Source organism: Neopelma chrysocephalum, unplaced genomic scaffold (assembly GCF_003984885.1).
Source record: "Neopelma chrysocephalum unplaced genomic scaffold, ASM398488v2 Primary Assembly neopelma1_69, whole genome shotgun sequence".
NCBI classification, from domain to species: domain Eukaryota; kingdom Metazoa; phylum Chordata; class Aves; order Passeriformes; family Pipridae; genus Neopelma; species Neopelma chrysocephalum.
The window spans coordinates 11,512,886-11,532,118 of NW_020897729.1; the positions used below are offsets into that span (position 1 = coordinate 11,512,886).

A 19,233-nucleotide genomic window follows, 5' to 3' on the forward strand; every position below is an offset into this window, starting at 1 on the left:
CCCATTTGGATTGAACATCCCAGCAAGGGCAGATGTTCAGGCAGATTTGAGAGTGAGAATGAATAATGACAATTAATTCGTGTTTGCCCATTGTAGAGCAGGCAGCTTGTTCTGAGCACTAGTTTTGAGCTTTAGTGAGTTCTGAGGCTTTCTGAGTGAGTTCTGGTGTAGAAGACAACCACAGGTACTCCTCTCCTCTGCTGTGGCTTTGTCATTAACAGGGAAAAGGTTTCCTGCTTGTGAAGGTGCTCTGAGGTCTCTTTGCATTCAGCACAAGGGGGTGACTTGTCAGAGGTGACAGAAAGTCATTCCTCAAACTGGATTCAGAGACAAAATTCTGCACTGTATGATTTTAGTTTATTCTTACTAATAAAATAATGGGTCAAAGATTGGATTAAATAATGTCGCAGTGATGCTGCTGAGAAGCCAGCACTGGTTTCCTGGAGGAAATGCTGTTGGAATAAGTGAATTTGGCAGTTGTGGACCTGGAGCAGATACAGGGATGTGTGCTAAGTGTTGGGATACTGTGACTTTTACAAGCAATTGTATTCCAAGTAGGTGGAAGCTCTGGAATTGAGGAATATCCTGGTGTCCTACTACTTAGGAAACAGGTAAGAAAAAATGAGACATTATGGGAAAATCAGTGGGGATGAGGTTAAGCAGAAGTAAAAGTGTCCCCCCTATTGCTCTGACACAAATACAAGCCCTGCCTGTGTGTTGTGGTGACACAGGAGGGTCTCCCCCAGGCTGCCCCCACCCCGTGTGTGAGCAGGGGAGGGAAGGGAACACCCATCCCTGGCAGTGACTGCAGTGTTGCCATCCCCAATGTAAGGACAGGCATTTTGTTCTTGGTTTGGGGAATGCAGTTTGTAAAGGCAGGGTGGGTGTTTTCAGAGGTAAACAGTAAATAAGTGGAGGAGTTTTCTTTCCAGTGTTCTTGGCACGTTGGGGGAATTTGAGTTTTCCTGCTGTAGGTGTTTCTGGGCAGTGGGATGGGGGTGGGAAGCAGGACTGTGCAGCAGTTCCCTCCCCATGTGCAGTCCTTGGCCAGCTGCAGGCAGGGAGCAGTGGGAATTTCTCACTGACGTCGGTGCTGACGCATCTGCCTCTCATTAACTACTCAAGATGGGTCATTACTCTTCCAGCAGGCAAAGAATTTTCTTTAATCCCCAAGCGTGAAGACAAGTGTTTGTTCATTTTCACTACAGATGTTCCTTCTGTTGTTTCACCTGCAACTTGTTTTGCAGCTTCCAGTTGCGTGGGGAGAACACGGGCAGTTGCTCTGCCTTTGAAAAGGCACCAGCTTCGGTTTTTTCAGATTGTGATGGAATTTCCACTGGAATCTGGCATAGCTATTTTGTTTCTTTTTTTTCACTTGAATGTCTTGTTTCTCTTGAATGTCCTCATAACATTTATACAGAGCAGTATTTACTGCCTGCTCCTGGCTGTGGTGCTGCACTTGCATTAAACATGACAGGGGTTGCTGCTCTGCTCATGATGTGCACTTACCATTCCACAGGGACTGCGAGTTTCTCCGTGGGAGATAAGCAGACAGACATTCAGGATTCCTTCCCATCTGTCAGTGAACTTAGCAGTGCTCAGTGCTGAAATCCATCCTGTGCTTGGGCAGTTTGCAGCCCCCGCTGTCACGGTGACCTTTGCTGTCCTCCCTGTGCAAATCTGGCAGTAGATAAAGGGTGTGACAGTTCTGAGAATCTGAGGAGAATGAAAAACCCTTCATTAATATTTCATTGGAGAGTGGTGATGTGAAATCACACAGTTACTGTCAGAAATTCTCTTGTCAGTAGCAGAATGGAATGGGCTGGATCTGCTGTTGGCAGATGTTGTCTTGTAGAAAAGGATTAGGTGACAGTTTCTGTTTGAACAGATTTTGGGGATGTTTTAAAGACTTGTGTTCACTGAACAAGGAGCCAGGCCAAATCTGACCAGCTCCCAGATTTCCTGGTGCCCGTTGTTGAAGGTTAGAGGTGGTCAGGGAGTGACACCAACGCACTGCCCAAAGATCTTTGTTGTGTTCTCATTGGAACTGAGGGCTGAAAGGAAACTGGGCATTGTCAAAGAAATATGAACCTGGGCACTGTCTGCTCCAAATAGGCAGGATGGCACAGAGGACACTGCCAGGGGCTCCAAGACCAGTGATATCTTCACTTAAAAGGCTTCTGGCTGGTCTTTCAGAGGCAGTGACACAGGAGACACTAAAATAATAACAGACTCTGATTCAGTTTAGGAACATTTTGCTACTGGATGTTGTCAAGTACTTGGTTGAGTGCAAGTACAGGAGTGAATAATCCAAAATCTGTAATAAAAGTACTGATAAAACAAAATCATCACTCCTTTTCCTAGAAAATTTCTTTTCTCTCCCTTTAAAGCTTGTTTTCTGTCATTTATGAGAAAAAAAAGGCCCGTTTTGCCACCTAATGCAGCTTGCACCAAATAAGTTTTAATTTTCTCTAGACTGTGATCCTAACAACTTCAGGAATTCCAGTAGAAAAGGCTTTTGCCAGGATACTGAAAAGGGGGTGCTCTAACTTAGGATCTGCAGAACAGGGTCTATCAGTTACCTGCTTTTCCAGGCCCAAGGCATCTGGCAGCATCTGGGCACGTCATCCTGGGCAAAAATGGTTCCAGGGGACTAAAAATAATACCAGCACCCCACTCCCCAGGAAGCAGCCATCATCTTGGCCTTGGAGGTGAGTTTTCTAGGTTATCTCTCGGGTTAATAGTTGTGGGCTAAAGAAAGTGTCCTATTTGCATTCATTTTTGCACACATAGCAGTGAAGTTAAATTTAGTTTACAAAAAAAAATACAGAAAGTACTGTGTAAGCATCCAAATCAGGCTGGTTTGTGAAGCTCAGTAAATGTAAAGGAAGCAGCATTTTAGTCCAAGTGAGGAATTGCATCCTAATCACCCCTCAGCACATGAATATTTCATCAGTACATGCTCTGCAAAGCAAACACCCTGGGAGGGGTTGCTGCTCCACAGCTCCTGATCTCCTCAGCTTTTCCAGCACAAACCAGACTGTCACTGATGAACTCACAGCAATGTGAGCCATCCCTAATTTATGTGGAAAATAGCTGGGTAAAATAAAGCAGCACTAAGACTGAGAACACCAGTTCTGAGTCCTCTAGTGGCAGCATTTGGGTTGAGAGCTTTCAGTCTTTCATTGGAACTCCTGTTCATCCCAACTCCTGGGATAATTTCCTGGTCTGCCCATCCCACCTTCCCTGGAGCTGAGTGGGAGACAAGGTGCTGAGGAAGAGCAAAGGAGGGCTGAGACAGCCCAGTGCTGAGCCCTGGCACTGTGGGCAGGCAGTGGAAGGTGCCCCCAGTGCCACACGTGGCTCCTGCATCCCTGATCCTGTCACTGTTGGAGACAGTCCTCACATACAGCTGGTTTCTGCTGCTCCAGACGGGTCAGAGCTGGGGCACTCAGAGCATGTGCCTTCCTTTTCCATTGCCTCCCTTCACAAAGGGAGAACTCTTCCTTCCCAGCAGGTTGGGTTCTCCAGTTGCCCCTCAGGGGTGTGGTGGCACAGCCTGCCCAGCTTTGCCTCTTCCCCCACACCCCACATTCCCTGGGCAGCCCCCAAACCAGGAGTGATTCCAGAGTCAGAGCTGCTGCAGCCCACCCCTAATGAGCACAGGAGGAAAATCATCATCTAGGTCTGATGGAATTAGTCCTGATGTACATTGCTCCAATTGCTCCAAATGGGTCAGTGTAGGAGTATCTGCTTTTATTGGAAGCCACAAGTGATTTAATTCTCCTGAGGCAAATAACGAGATGGAAGAATCAGCTGTAATTTCACCATCCTGTATCTGAGAGTGATATCTGAGTCCCACAGACCAAAAATGGGCATTTCTTTGGACATCTTTTTTAAAGTCTCTAAAAAAATTAAAACATTTTATTTCACATGCTGTTGAGGAATACATTCCAAGACTTTAAAGGAATTTTATATAGAGATACATTTTAGCCTAGCACAGACCTTGCATTACCTCCTGTAATGAACTATTTGCACACTGCTGTAATAACCACATCTCTCTGCAGTGACAAAAGGAACCAAAGCTCCAAGTCAAAGCTTAGCTTAGTGCAAGGTATGAAAGCAGAATGTGACTCATACACTAAATAGGATACAATTTTAATAACATACTTGTTGGCTGAATTTTATGGCTGGTGATTCTCTTCCTAAGCATTTCTGAACTGTTGCATGGAGTGTCTCAGAAATGCTGTCCCAGACTGTCAGCAGTGCTGACCCATCCTCTGGGGAGCTGGCCTTGTGAAAGATTACAATGGAAACTCATCCTGGAGGTCAGAGGATCTGATTGAGGTTTATTTGCCCCAGCCATGAGAGAAGTTTCAGAGCCCACATCTCACTGGACGTGGGTCACTGCCTGCACAGCTGTGGGGACAGTCCTGCTGCTCTTTGTAGAGTTGCTTGGTTCTTACTGCAACTCAGTTTTCCCTTTAGTTTTGAGATGAAAATGCTCTTTCTGTACATTTTTCGTTGGAATTTATCAGTCTTATTAAACAAAGATAAATGAGAAGGGAAGCTACTTGAATTCATCACTCCAAGACCTTCTGTTGGTAACTGTAGGGTGACCAGAGGAAATAACATCTCACCATATTGTAAGTTAGGGTAAAAACTGCCACAGAGTGGTAGCAAGGTGCAATTCAGATCATAAAATACACTGTGTGGGAAGATAAACTGAAGTGAGTAATACGTCACCTGCCTCAAATGGGCAGGGCAATAAATAAAAGTGACTTTCTTCCAAGAACACTGATGAACGTTTCATTCCAAACACAGACGGGAGGCACAGGATGGGCTGTTCCCACCAGAGTGTCCAAAAAGCTGCAGAGAGGCAGAGAATTGAATGAGGCAAGGGCAGTGAGGTGTGTCAGGAGGAAGGCACTGAGGGAACTTGGAAGAAAATTTGTGGTTGCCCTCTGCCATGGGGGGTGTTGGACACCCCGGGTGTTTGTGATGGCTGAGGATGCAGGAGGACAATTTTCCAGCCTCTGATGCAGCTCAGGTTGGAATCACGGGAGGAATTAGAGTTGATAGATCCCAGGTGCCCAGGGCAGGTGACTCTGGGCTCCCTGCACACAGTCCCTGCGGGCAGTGGAAGGTGTCCCCGGGCTGGGGCAGTGGAAGGTGTCCCTGGGCTCCGTGGGGAGCGGCGATGCTGGAGCGGAGCGGCCCCTCCTGCCCCTCGCCCAGCCCGGAGCACCACCAGCAGCATTCCAGCCGGAGCTGCACGGCCCGGGAGCAGCCTCGGGATTTACGGGAATGACATCCGCGGCTGACATCAGCTCGCAGCGTTTGCATTGGATTCCGGGGTGCTCGGAGGTGGGGCTTGGCGGGGACTCTGCTCCAGGCTCCGATCCAGCCGGAGGGAGCCGGGAACATCCTCGCTCCCGGCTCTCCATCCTGCACCGGCTCCTCCCTCCTGCAGCTCGGGCAGCGCAGGGTGAGTCCGGCAGCCTCTCCTCCTACTATGAGTCTCCAGGAGCTACTACGGCAGGAGCAGCCCTGGGGCTGTGCCCTCGGTCCAGCCCGGCTCGGGAGCAAGGCACGGTGCCTGTGTGTTCAGGGGGAACGGCTCGTGCTTACCTGGAGAGCCTTAATGAACCATCTGCCAGCACCGAGAGGATTTTGAAGAGTTGCATTTTTTCCAGCACCTTTGGTACTTCATTGTTGCCTGGTTTTTGTTCTGGTTATCAGGGGTGCTTTCACCTGAGTGTTTCCTCATCGGATGCCACAAAAGAGTGTCTGGGAAAACAAAGAAACTTGTGATGTGGAGCTGACAGTGCTGGTTTCAGCCAGTGAAAACTTGCCGAGTCAGTGAGAAGGCAAAGAAAAAGGAATGCCAAGGACAATGTCAGTGATGCCTGGTAATTTGTCACTCAATGGGACGAGCTTCTTCAGTGAAAATCGTGGTATCGAGGACAAACCCAGTGAGCAGAGGACTTGGAATGTCTTTCTATTCTGCTTGACTCTTACCATTGCATTCCCAGCCCTTCTGAGCAGCATTTATTCACTAGTTTCCCTGCTGAAAATGCAGAACAAAACCACGGTGTCGATGATTGTGACCTCCTTGGCAGTAGATGATTTGATCAGCATCGTGCCACTGATTATTTTCATGCTCATGCAGTGGTCGAGTGAAGGCCTCCCCCAGCCTCTGTGCACCACCTCAGCACTTCTGTATTTATTCCAGGGCATTTCTAGCAACCTGAAAGGGTCACTTTTAGTTTCTTACAACTTCTACACCATCAGCACGGCCGAGACGCCGAGCTGCCGCGCTTCCAAGCGTCGTGTGAGCGTGGGCTGGGCCATCCTCCTCACCTGGATCGTGGGTTTGCTGATCTGCATTCTGCCCCTCTGCGGCTGGGGCCGGTACATCCCCACCTCCTGGGGCTGCTTCACCGACTGTGCCAGTCCCCACGTCCTGTTTGTGTTGGTTGTGTACTCCCTGTGCGTGTCCCTGCTCGCAGTGCTGGCTGTGCCCCTCACCCCCCAGCTGCTGTGCTCGGCTGGGCCGCAGCTCTCACACCCCGACTACCTGCAGGTCCCTGCAGGCTTCACCTCCCCCGGCACACCCGCGGCTGCCCCGGCGCTGTCACCGCTGGACCCTGTGGATAAAACCCTGGAGCTCTGCCACAACTCAGGGGCAGTTTTGGGGCAGGGCGTGGCTGGGAGTGGTGCCCTCACCAGCAGCACACAGAGCAGGAGCTTTGCCCAGAAACGCTTCTCGCTGATCCTGGCACTGACCAAAGTCGTTCTGTGGCTCCCAATGATGGTAAATTGTCAGCTCCCTGTCCAGGGTTCCCTCACGTTTCAGTGGGATGTGACCTGAGGGCCGTGGATTGAAACAGATGAGCAGTGGCCATGGCAGTTGTTCTTACAGTGTAGTTGTGCCAGTAAAAGTCCTTTCCAGCAGGTCTGTGCCACTGCATGAGTTTAACTGGTGTCCAGTGGGCTTGACAGAACTGTGTTCACAGGTCTGATACTCTGTTGTCACATCATTCACCAATAAAGGGGGGAGTGAGGTATTCCCAGCTCTGTGACCAGGCTCCCAGCTCTGTGACCAGGCATCTGCTCAGCATTTTGGGGCCTGGGAATTGTACCGAGCTAATGGCCCCTCCTCACAGCTCCGGGTCACCTCCTTTGGCAGGTGGGTTAAAAAGCAGGAGTTTGTTAGGAAAATGTGGTTTGTTTCTATCTTTGTAACCCCTGTAGTACTGGGGGGAGCGCTGTCCACGGGCGTGGATGTGCATTTGGGAACAGTGCTGAGAACAGGGAACACGGGTCTGGGGCAGTGTTAGCCCTGCCCTGGGCTGTGCACGGACTCAGCACCTGAGCTGGGGGCCCTCAGTGCCACAGGAGGGGCTGAGCCAGCAGTCCCTGCTGAGATGCTTGGGCTGGGAGCTGTTTAATAGTGCTCAGCATCTATATTTAGCTTCAGCAAGGGTTTTTCTGAGAACTGCAGAGCGAGGGGAAGGGCAGTGAGGGTGTTTGCTCTGCTCTCTTTGGAACCAGAGTTGTTGTGCTCAGCAAACACTAATGACAACCTGTGTCTTACAGCTGTGTCGTGTTCACGGCGAGATGTTCTGTTGATTCCTGGAAGTGCCTGAAGCGATTCTCATGTGCCTGAAGTGATACAAATTTCCAAATGCTCTGCCTTCCAGGTGCAGATGGTTGTCCAGCACATCACTGGTGTGCAGAGCCTGGTGTTTGAGGCCCTGAGCTTCCTGCTGAGCGCCCTGGCTGCCACGGCCACCCCGCTGTTCGTGCTGTCAGAGCACTGGCTGCACCTGCCCTGCGGCTGCATCATCTCCTGCTCCAGGGAGCCCTGGGCAGGGCCTGCAGAACAGCTCAAAAGTAAGTGTGGAAGGGCTGCCTGGGTGTAACAGAGGGTGCCACACCTTCCCTGGTAACCTCCTTGGAACCTTCTAGAGCTCTGTTTTTCTCTGGGTCTTGTGTAAAAACAGCTGGACAGATGGAATGGGGCGGGTGGAAGGGACCTACGGGGGTCATCTGGTCTCAACTCCATGAGTTAAGGGCTAAGGATTTCTGAGGATGTGGGAGTTGTTTCCCATTCTCTGGAGTGAAAGTCCTCTAACATCAGTGGGTGAATTCCTGACATCTGCTGCATGTTTAGGGAGAAAGAGCTCCTGAATCCCAGAGAGAAGCCATCTCCTGTGCATGACTTTCACCTGCTTTAAACACACTCTCCAGGTGCACAAAGGCTTGTGCTGCCACTGGTGCCCTTTTAGCCACTTCCCTGGATAGAGTGACTGCAGTTCATCCACGAGGCAGTTTGTTCTTAGAAGTCTTTCTTCTCAACAGTTCATTCTGTTTATGGACAGAAAATTGGCTGTTTGTAGCAGTGGTTGGGTAATTTATTCCACGTTCAGCATGTTGTTCTCACTGTGTGTGTAATCCCATTTTTCTTCTCGGTCTTGACTCAATGTGGTGTTTCCTCCCTTCCTGCTTAGCCAAACACAGGGGTTTCGAGTTCAACCTGTCCTTCCAGCAAGGTTATGGAATCTACAGAATATCCCAGGAAAACCACCCCCAGCACAGCAGTGATGGTAAATCCACGTCCTGCCACAGCCTGGTGGGCTCTGACTGCGAGGACCCGGAGCCTGGCAGAGGGGGGGGTGGTGGCCCTGGGCCCAGCCCCCCTCACCCCCCGTCTGCAGGGGCCTGCAGGGCTGAGCAGAGCACACACTGTGACCCACCAGCCACCCCTGAAGGACCAGAGTGGAGGTTGTCCCACGAGGAAAGCCATAAACCCGAGCTCACGGATTGGGAATGGTGCAGGAGCAAATCCGAGAGGACCCCTCGGCAGGTAAAACTGGGATTTACCCCTGTTCTTTTCTGATAATAAGAGTTACCTTATAAAATAGGAATGATTTTTACTTACATTGACCTTTCTGTTAGTCCTGTTGGCAGTGTAGTTACTTTTAGTAAAACTCTTACTTAGCATTGTGTGATGTTTGGTAACCACAGACCTGTTTGCAGATGCTGATCCTGCAACAATTTCTCACTTTTATTCTCAATCTTGGAGTTTTCTAATTACTATTTTGTGTGCACCAGCATGATTTGTGTATGGTAAGAATTCAGTGTGAGTGATGTTAGTTCATCTTAGTGAATAGGAAGTTTCTCTCCAAAAGATGACATTTTCAGGGGTATTTCCAAGCATCTGGTGACTCTTTTTGGGTGGGGGAAAGGCAGAATCAAACCTGAATGTGCACTGTGGCACTCAGTGGACATTTGGCATTACAGTAGGTGGGAGTGGGGTAAGAGCCTGTGTGAAGTCCACAAGACAGGAGCTGTAGAAGGCTTTAGGTTGGAAAGGACCTCTGGAAGTCACCTAATCCAACCTCCTGCTCCAAGCAGGGTGACTTCAAGCTCAATCAAGTTGCTCTTGACTTTTGCACATACACAGGTGAGGTGTATTTTCCATCCCAGTGAGGGAATCCCTCTCCATCTGCTGAACACAAGGGTATGATCTGAGCTGGAGTAGGAATGTGTCTGCTGTTTCAAATTTGACTGACCATCCCTTTCATCAAAAGCTGGGCTTCACTCTATTGCAGTGAGCAGAGATGAATTTCTGCCTTTGGGGACAAAGGAGGGGATGACTCAGCCTGGATTTAATCTACCAGTTCTTGCTGAGGCCTCGTGTGCCATGTGCAGTCTGGTTAATAAAGTCACTATATCAGTAGGTTCATAACTGTGGCTCCCCTCGCAGGAGTTTCCAGATGGTGTTTAAAACAAATAGTACTAATTTCTTTTCCCATCTCCTGTGGCTGCCAGTTCAGGTTGCAGCCCCGTGGCTCCCCTGGCAGCAGGTGTGAGCAGCTCTTGGTGCAGCACCTGGCAGGCACTGCCTGGGGATGTTTTCTGTGCCCTGGGGCTCTGGGTGTCCCTTTTGGACATCCCCTTCCCTCCTTGCATTACAGGGAATCACCTTTCATCCTTTTCTGACCTTTCCCAAGGTATAACCCCGTGTGCAGTTCCCAGGCATTGAGGGTCCTGTGGGGTGAAAGTTCCAGGCTTTGGAGTCACAGCTCCCCCAGGTTCTGACATTCAGCAGGAGCTGCCAGAGCTTCCCAGCTGACATTTGCTTTGCTGCTGGCAAAGGGCAGGGTGTGAAACCCAGCAAGCTTGGTAAAAAAACCTTTATTGTATTGCTCGGGTGTATGGTGAACGAAAGATCAATTTGTGCCACACATTGAATCAGTTGTAAACCATCCCTGGTATTCATCCTGTCTGACATCCTGAAGTGTCTGAGGAAAGTCACTTTGTTCTCATCACTGCATTTCTCATGTGGGTTAAAAGAGGAGTTTGTCCCTGGCATTGGGTGGCCACGTCCTTCTGCAGGAGGTGCAGGGGTTCTTAGAGGGTACACAGAGACAGGTGTCATTACCAGAGTGCTTCCAGCTGCCTTTTCACCAGGACAGCCTGTGAGAACTGACAGGAGGAGGAGGAACGAGGTTGCCCAGCTCAGCTCCTGGGTGATGTGGTAGATGAGTCCTCCCGTGCTGAATTCCCCCCCAGGTGGGAGGGGTGGCCTGTCCAGCTGCCCTGCACGACTCCCCTGCCCGGCTGCTCCAGGGAAACCAGGGCTGGGATGTCTCTCTGTGCTGGGAAAGCAGTATTTTGTGTTCTGTTGGTTTCAGACCTTAAATAAGCAGCGGGGAAGGTGCCAGGGAGTTTGGTTGGGCTGTTTGAAGAGCAGGGTGCCAGGCAGTACGTGGGATGCTTTGGTTTCCTGCTGAAGCCCTGGAGGGTGGCACTTCCTTGGGGTGATAATACTCATGTCACAGCTGGGTGTCTCCTCACTGTCTGTTCTGTGAGTAAAGAGTTACTCCATCCAAGTGATTTCTCTGGAATAGAAGTGGCACGAGGGAGAATGAGGCAGCAGGGTTTATTTAATACCTGTGGAGAGTGGCTGTAATTGAGAGGGAGAGAGAAAATGGTACTTGTCATTTCTAACTCTCGCTCGGCTGCATTTGTGAAAAAATACCTTTAACATCTCATAAAATACCCGTGTATCTCCCTTCCTAAGGAGATGGGGTGTAAATATGTCATGTCTTCTTTGCCTGTACTTAAGTGCCTTCAGGCAACACAAATCTCCAGGCTGGCAGTGTGTTCCAGGCTTGCTGGTGATGTTTTTTCTCTCTCACTCAATACCTCATCTGAGAGTTGCCTCAAGCAAACTCTTTGAGGAGACTCTGTACAGAACCTCTCTCTGTGCCCTGCAGGGAAAGAGGGGGAGGCTGTGTGAGTGACTTCTGTGAGGAGGAGAAGTTTGTTTGACATGATAAATACTCAGGATGTCCCTCACTGCAGGAGAATTGTGAACATTGCAGCAAACATCAGGCACAGCCCAGAAGCTGAGTTGGGAATGGCCTTGCAGGTTCTCTTTGGTCCATCTGTACCAGCAGCTCATGGTCCTGCTGTGCTGTTCCCATCGGGGCTCTTCCTGAACGTGGTGATTGGAACCTGGTTTCTGGTTTCCAAGGAGGGTCCTGTGGCTGGAAAATCAATGTAACAGTTCACCATCATCTCCTGACTTTACTCCCCATGGGACAGAGGGGTGTGTGGTCCATGTGAAGTGAGAGAACAGACCATGCCTCAGACAAAGTCGATATCCCACTGTCCAAAGGGCCCTTGTGCCTTGTCCCCAGTGACACTTAATGGCCTGGGAGTTACAGGACAGCTGGGACACCTGCCCAGAAACCATTACAGTCCAGGCTGATATGGGCTTGTTTTTTAAAGGCTTGTGCTGTTCTGCAGCCCAGTTTTCTGCATTATATTTTCCTGGTAAGCAAACCCACCCCTTGGGTTTAAGTTCACGTGACACCTCATGGTGTGATGCTGGCAGAGGCACCCAGAACCTTTTTGCAGGACTGGCAGTACCTGTCACATGAACTTCATGGAGGGTGATGAAAAGGGTGAGGCCCAGTTCCATAGGGGTTACAGGAGAGAGGAGCAGTGTCAGCAGATCCTCTCCTGTCCCAGCAGTGACTGAGGGAGCTGGACCAGACATGCCAAGCTCTGATTTCTGTACCCACCACAGGCAGAGGACTCCCATGAAGCCCAGGAAGGAGGAGAGCCCTGGACTCACCTGAGCAGCCTCAAATCCAGATCCCTCTGAGCTGTGTCCAAGCTGCACCCACGGGGGTTCGCTGAGGGTGCCAGGGGAATTGTTTGAGGAATATTGCAGGGCTTTCTGTTGACCTCAGTCACTTCAGGCCCAGACAGCTGAGTACAGAAGCTCTGGCCTGCAGATGCAGGTGACCTTGTCTGGATGCTCTGTTGCACTTTCTGTTCCTGATCCATATAAATGAAGACCTGTCTGCACTGGGCAGGCCAATGGCAGGTGCTGGGTTCAGGTCACCTGAGGTGAGCTTGGCTGTTCCTGTCACAGCCTGTTGGCTCTGCATTTACTGCAGTCAGCCTCTGAAGAGGCAAATCATTGCAGTAATTAATTTCACTGCAGCCAATTTTAATTTTTAGGGAAGTGGAAGACTAAGCCTCTATTTTAAAACAAACAGAAAATTCATTGTCTCTGGAAAGAGACATTGAGATCCTTACTGGAAACATTCTAAAAATAGATCTTTTCAGCTCAAGCTGTGTTTCACCAAAGTAATTAGGAATGCAGACTCCTTGGAGCTGACTTCAGCCTGATGGGTTTTCTGTTTGGGGAGGCAGAATGGCCAGTGGGGGTGAGATGGGACACAGCCCTCTGGGACCTCCCACCAGGGCTCTGCTGCCTCTGCCAGACACACAGACTCCAGTGTCACCTGTGCTGGGCTCTGACACTGATGTCACACCTGTCTCCTTATTCCAGGGCCTGTGATTTGTGAGAAAGTGAGGGATGGTGAGGGAAGGTCTGCAGAGCACCTTGTGCTTGAGTCCATCCCCAGGCACAGGGAGAGCCAGCTGTGGTGCCTCAGGATGCTCCACTTGGCCTCCAGCTGCTGCTCCAGGAGGCTGTAGGTCTCCCATCAGTCCTCTGTTATATGTAAAGGTGTTCTGAGGACATCCTGGATCCTCTAGGGCATCTCTGGTGGCACCACACAACCCTCTCTGGGCAGCAGTAGGGTCTGACTCAGTCGGGGGGCAGCTCCTGCCTGGGTGCACTGGAGTGGCCTCCAAACAGATTTTCTTCTCCCCCCCATCAGGTGGACATTCCAGGCTGTAGGCATTCCAGGCTGTAGGCATTCCAGGCTGTAGGCATTTCCTTTCTTCCCCCAGTTAAGCTTTTGTTTCTGCATTGACTTTCACTGTTTCAACAGCAGTTTATTATCTTTAAAATCAAGCTGAGCTGGGAGCCACCACCCAGGGCATGGGGCTCTGAACAGTTTATTTCTGATTTCAGTTGTTACCAAGCGTTACCCAGCTAAGGATCCACCTGGAACAGAGTCAGCTTTGCTCTCAGGAGATGGAGGATTGATCGATCCCCGTGTCTGGAGAATAGAGCTGTTCATGCTTTTCTTTCCCTGCTCTGCAGTCATTTGCTCCCTGAAATAAAAAAATTCCAGGAAATCCCAGGAACCTTATCCAGCCTGGATGATGGTCTTTGTAGGTGCTAAGTGCTGGAGAACTTGGACCACTGAGTTTAAGGTCCTTAGAAGAGGATGAATCCAGTTACACTTAATAAAACGTGAAAAGTGTGTAAAAATGTTTGGTATTTGAAATATTAATGTCAGCCTTAAAGGATGGCCAGGCTTCCTCCAGCAGAATAAACTCTTCATCATTTGTAAACTAGAGTTTGAAATGGTTCTGAGCATCACCTGTGAATGCACCACAAGCAGAATTCAAAGCTGACTGCAGTGACTTTCCTGGTTTTCCAGTGAGCCCCCAGCTCTGCAGGTTCCTGGTGGGCTCCTGCAGACCCCAAAGGGAAGCAGAGGGAATGCCACAAACCCTTGGGAGGCACTTCCCAGCAGGGAGAGTCAGGCTCTGCTTTGGCAAGTGAGGAAATCAAGATTTTCTTGTGTATTTGGCAGCTTAATATCCTTTATTAATATTTGATGTAATTATAAGTGTTTCATGGCAAAGCAGGCAGAAAAGGGTGGGGTGCTTTGGTTTCTGCCAGTTTGCAAGGAGAAGCACAAGAACAGATTCTGCAAAAATTACCTTCCCCTTTCTCTCCCCTTCCCTTCCCCTTCAGGAAAACCATAGGGATCAAGAACTTTTTTTTCTGTGGAGGAAAGGCCACAGAGTTTCTGGATTCTGTTTCTAGGATAATTTAAAAACTCAGATAGCTCTTGGTGAGCCCTCCCTCACTGCTTTGGGCATTTCCAAAAGGAAACCTTTCTGCCAGGGGCATTCCCAGCTGCTGTGGGGCTTGGATAGGTCAGGAGCCTCCCCTATGGACAGGAGCCTCCCCTGTAGACAATATCTTTCCCTGTGGACAATCCTGTCCTTGGTGAATCCAGGCTGAACTCTGCTCAGGCAGCTGGAACAGGGCAGGGGAGCCCAGTCCTGACCCACAGTGATGATGAGGAAGGTTTTGGCTCGTGGCAGCTGCAGCTGCCTCCTGTCTGCTGTGAAATCTGTCAGGTGGATAATATAATTAAATAATGCAAGGATCTGTTTATCAATTATGCAGAGATTTCTCTGCTCAGAATGCAGCAGCACTCCGTAAGGAACAGGGACATTTGTGATTTATTTCGTTGGGATTTTTTGTCCTTGCTTGTCAGGAATGCATGTGCTGGTACATGGAGTTCTCCATGGTACATGGAGTGAAATCCCTGTCCCAGCTTCTGACAGAACATTCTCTGGGCAGGGGCTGCACAGGGGGATGTCCTGGGGTGGGACACGATGGGCACAAATCTCCACAAATGGGGAAACTCGGGAGGGAAGGGCCAGGAGGGAAAGGAAGCAGCAGGGCCTTGGAGATCCTTCAGCGTTCCCAAGGGATGGATGGATGTATATTGTTATTATATATGATGTGTATTGGGCAGCATTTAGACTGGCAGCTTGGTGTGTCTGGGCTGCAGCTGGGGGGGTCCTGGCTCGTGTTTTGGGGTGTTCAGTTCAAGTTGACCTCAACAGAAAGACAGAGATTTTGGCTTCCAGAATGGTCTGTGTGGGGAATGCTGTGATTTTGTTAGTTGAAACATTTGAGCATTTCCAAATGGAAACCTTTCAATGCTGCCAGAAATCAATAAATTAATTGTTAAAAGGTAAATACTGCATAGAATCCCAGAATGGTTTGATTGGAAGGGACCTTAAAGCCCATCCAGCCCCACCCCTGCCATGGGCAGGGACACCTTCCACTAGCCCAGGCTGCTCCAAGCCCCGTCCAACCTGGCCTTGGACACTTCCAGGGATCCAGGGGCAGCCACAGCTTCTCTCATGTGCATATATATATATATATATACACACACACATGCACATGCATGTGTACAATGAATAAATAAATACTTGTGGGTATCTGTGTATGTGGATGTGCAGGGAAAAAGTGTCTGTAAGTGGAGGAAGAACCAGAACAGAGTGAATTTTCAATCTGCTGTGCTGAAGCAGAGAAGTGTCTGATCCCTCCTTCGCCTCTCCTGGCTGAGATGAGTGAGGTCTCTGGAAGAAAAGTCTTCCCAGGATCGGAACAAGGCTCCCTTGGCCCTGGAGTTGCCATGGATACCATGGTGTGGGATGGATGATGCCCTCCAGCCATGGGGTGTCCTTGTGCTGTGCTGCCAGTCCTGCTGGAACTGAGTGAGAAAATGAGCTTGATGCTGGAGTTGGAGGGAAAGTTGTTCATTTTGTTTAGGATTATTGGTGATGATCTCTGTGTGTCTGATCTGTTGCAAAACTGCTGAGACACACAAGCTGCAGAATGGCACTTTGGTTGAAAAGACAGGGTTTGTTTTATTTCACAAAGCTCTTTACCTTTGTGCCTGGTTCCTGCTTGCAGTGTCCAGGCCCCAGAGCCAGAGCACCGTGTTGTGGGGCACAGTTTGCAGGGACAGGTGAATTCTCTGCTTTAGGAACAGGTGAAGGTGTCTGGAATTGAGCAATGTTTCTACTGGAATTGTTCTAGTGGAAAATGATGGAGTTCACTGCCTGCCTGGTCAGTGACTGCACAGTGACGTGGAGGACTTGATGCATCTTTTTCACTTCTAACAGTAAATAGTGATTTCTCAAGAGAAAAGAGACTTTTGGAAAGAGCCACTAAATCATTGGGAAATGTCTTGTTCTCCAGACCTGGCGTGTTCATCACAGTGTGTCAGGATTGCTCATTCTCCCTGCAGGTGCCTCAGACATCCCCTCCATCTTCCTGCTGTTCAGCCTGACAAATCCACAGTGGTTTATTAAGCAGGACATAACCTTGCACTGAAGGAGTCAGCCTTTATTTCATATTCTGTAGATGTGCTATTGAGTCACAGCCACCTGGGACTTTGGGGTGTGTAACTTCTTTCTGCTCTTTCAAGTCATAAGTATACCAGGTATCTAAAATTCTGCAAGGAAAAGGCAGTGAAATAAATTAACAAACTGAGCATAATTGGCTTATTTATAATGGATTCTGCCTGGAAACCTGGCCTGATGGTCCCTGTTTGTGTTGCAGCGGCCGGGCGGGGCCCTGGCCATCCCTCTGTGTGCATTCCAGGGCACTGTGTCCCTGCAGGCCCCCACCGGGAAGACCCTGTCATTATCCACGTACGAGGTGAGCTCTGAGGGGCACAAAATCACCCCCACGGCCAAGAAAATCGAGGTCTATCGGTCCAAGAGTGTCGGGCACGAGCCCAGCCCGGAGGGGTCCCCTCACACCAACGTGAAGATCCATCTGGAGGTGCTGGAGATCTGTGACAACGAGGAGGCCCTGGACACCGTGTCCATCATCAGCAACATCAGCCAGTCCTCCACCCAGGCCAGGTCCCCCTCCCTGCGCTACTCCCGGAGGGAGAACAGGTTTGTGTCCTGCGAGCTGGGGGAAAGTGCCTCCTACTCCCTGTTGATCCCGTCCCACAGCCCCGGGGGGGACATCAGCATCTCCATCCCCGACACCGTGGAGGGCCATCGCAGCAGCAGCAGGCAGCACGTGGGCACGGGGCACCAGGAGGAGATCCAGCTGCTCAACAAGGCCTACAGGGAGCGGGAGGAACGGGGCAGCAGCTGAGGGGGTGAGTCTGTGCCCTGCAGCTGCCCTGGCACTGCTCCTCTGGGCTCGAGGTGCCCACACAAAGGCAGTGCCAGCTGCTTTTCCCTACCATGAATTTTGTTCGGGTACACTGTTAAATCCATTCAAACTGGTAATGCTCTGTCAAGGGGATAACAAACGCTCAAGTGCTTTACAGCTTTGCATAGTGAATTTCAAGGTATTTATTTATATATCTATTTATTTGAGGAATATACCTATCTAAAGTGAATCCTAAATAAAGTCTGACAGTCCAGCTTTGGTGTTTGTTGGCACTGGGTGCTGTGTCTGTGGGACCCTGAGGAAATGAGGGAGCAGCTCCACAGCTGGGAAGTTACAGTAGTGTTGACTCGCAGTTCTTTTCAGCATCTAAATCAAAAAAATCCTAAAAATATTTGAATTTATGTTTCCTTTAGAATGGGTGTTTTTCACGGTGTTAAAGGAGATGATGGAAATGCAGGAGGTACGTGCATGGAGATGGAAATTGCTCTGGCAGCAAAATCCCCCTGGTTTCAAACATGGGCACTGCTTGGGGGTCCAGATACACTGTCATGGATTGTTACTGGAGCAAAGAGGAGCAAACTGTCAAAACCACCCAAGTGACTCAGCACCAGGCACGTCTCTGTCCTGGACATCTCAATGACAGAACCAGAGGGAACCACTGCCCCAGTTTAGAGGCACCTGCAGGTTAAAGGAGGTCGGGAGACCAACTTGTCTTATGTGTGGATGCATAAACCACTTTGTGAGGGGAAAAGAGAAAAGAAAATAGAAAGAAAATAGAAATTTCTAACTTGAGCACCTGTTTCTTCTCCCTTCATATGGCCAAGTGCTGGAGTGTTGGACTGTCATCAGCTGTGGGCAGACAAAAAAGAGAGAATGGTTTCCTTTGGAAGAAGCAATCCTTTACCTGAATATTGAAAGTCAGTATGTGATACTGTGTTTCAGAGATCTAAATGCTGGAAATCCTGAAATGTGAGTAAATCACACCAACAAGGGAGAAAAGGCAAGAGAATACGTAAAGAAATTAAGTTGAAGAAGCATTTACAGCTGCACAATGGTGTTCAGGAAAACAAAATGTTAATTCACTGTTGAAAGAGTAATACTGATGTGAGTAATTCTCCCTAATTTAAAAGGTTGAACATCCCACTCCAGAGAACTGGGGCACGGTGTATCCCATACCTGAGTGATCAGCCCACAGACCCAGAAAGGGGCTATTTAAATATATGTATTGGCTTTTATAAAAGAAACTGTGGGAACAGTCCCTGTCCCAGAAAGGGCACGAGCCCTGTGTGTGACAATGGAGACCAACATTTAGTGTAGCCTTAAAATCTCCTTGCAGCTGCAGAAAGGGACACCTTGGGTGTGCGCTCAGTCCTTCTCTTCCTTTGGGTGGCAGGATTCGAGGGCCGGTGGTCGTGATCTACGAATCACCTTTTGGCGCAATTGCTGAGTTGGGTTTATGAGTTTTTTCCTTAAAATGAAAGTTTTGCCAAATGTCCTTGTGGCCTGTAAACTCTGCATTCCTTGTGTCCACTACCAGTGGCACATCCTTCTCCCAAGGTTCGGTAACCTCCCCCAGGTCTCAGATCACTGAAGCACGTCCAGCCCTAAACCTTAACAAGGCAATTCCACCACCAAATCATCTGTTCTTCTGACACCTGGACATCACTTAGAGCTTGTTGGCTGCTCTCTATTTCACGGATTAAATCTCCCTGCTTGTCGGTTAGGCTTGAAAGCCTACAAAGATCAAACATCAAAGAACATCCTTTTTCTAAAAAAAAAGTTTACATATTGCCCATTTTGCCGGGCGGGGATCGAACCGGTGTCCGGGCGGGGACTCGAACCGGTGTCTGTGCGGGTCCGGGGCTCGAACCCGCGGCCCCGCGGGGGCCGGAAGTGCGGCGCGGCCGGGGCGGGCGGTGCCGGCGGATGAGGCGGGGCCGGGCCGCGCGGGGCTCTGCGGGCCGGGCCGGCTCCATCGGCTCCCTGGGCCCTGTGGGCTCCCTCGGCCCTACCGCCCCTCCGAGCCCGGGCCGGGCCGGGCCGCCGCGGCCATG

The 19,233-nt window shown here is 49.9% G+C and overlaps 1 protein-coding gene across 1 annotated transcript; it reads left to right on the plus strand.

Annotated features, from left to right (window-relative positions):
* The first annotated feature begins 5,542 nt into the window (after positions 1–5,542).
* GPR149 (G protein-coupled receptor 149) lies at positions 5,543–17,430 on the plus strand. The gene is made up of 4 exons (XM_027685819.1): positions 5,543–6,817; positions 7,707–7,899; positions 8,517–8,872; positions 16,607–17,430. Exons 1-4 carry the CDS (start codon positions 5,885–5,887, stop codon positions 17,156–17,158), a joined length of 2,034 nt encoding a protein of 677 aa, XP_027541620.1. The 5' UTR covers positions 5,543–5,884; the 3' UTR covers positions 17,159–17,430.
* Positions 17,431–19,233: the final 1,803 nt, after the last annotated feature.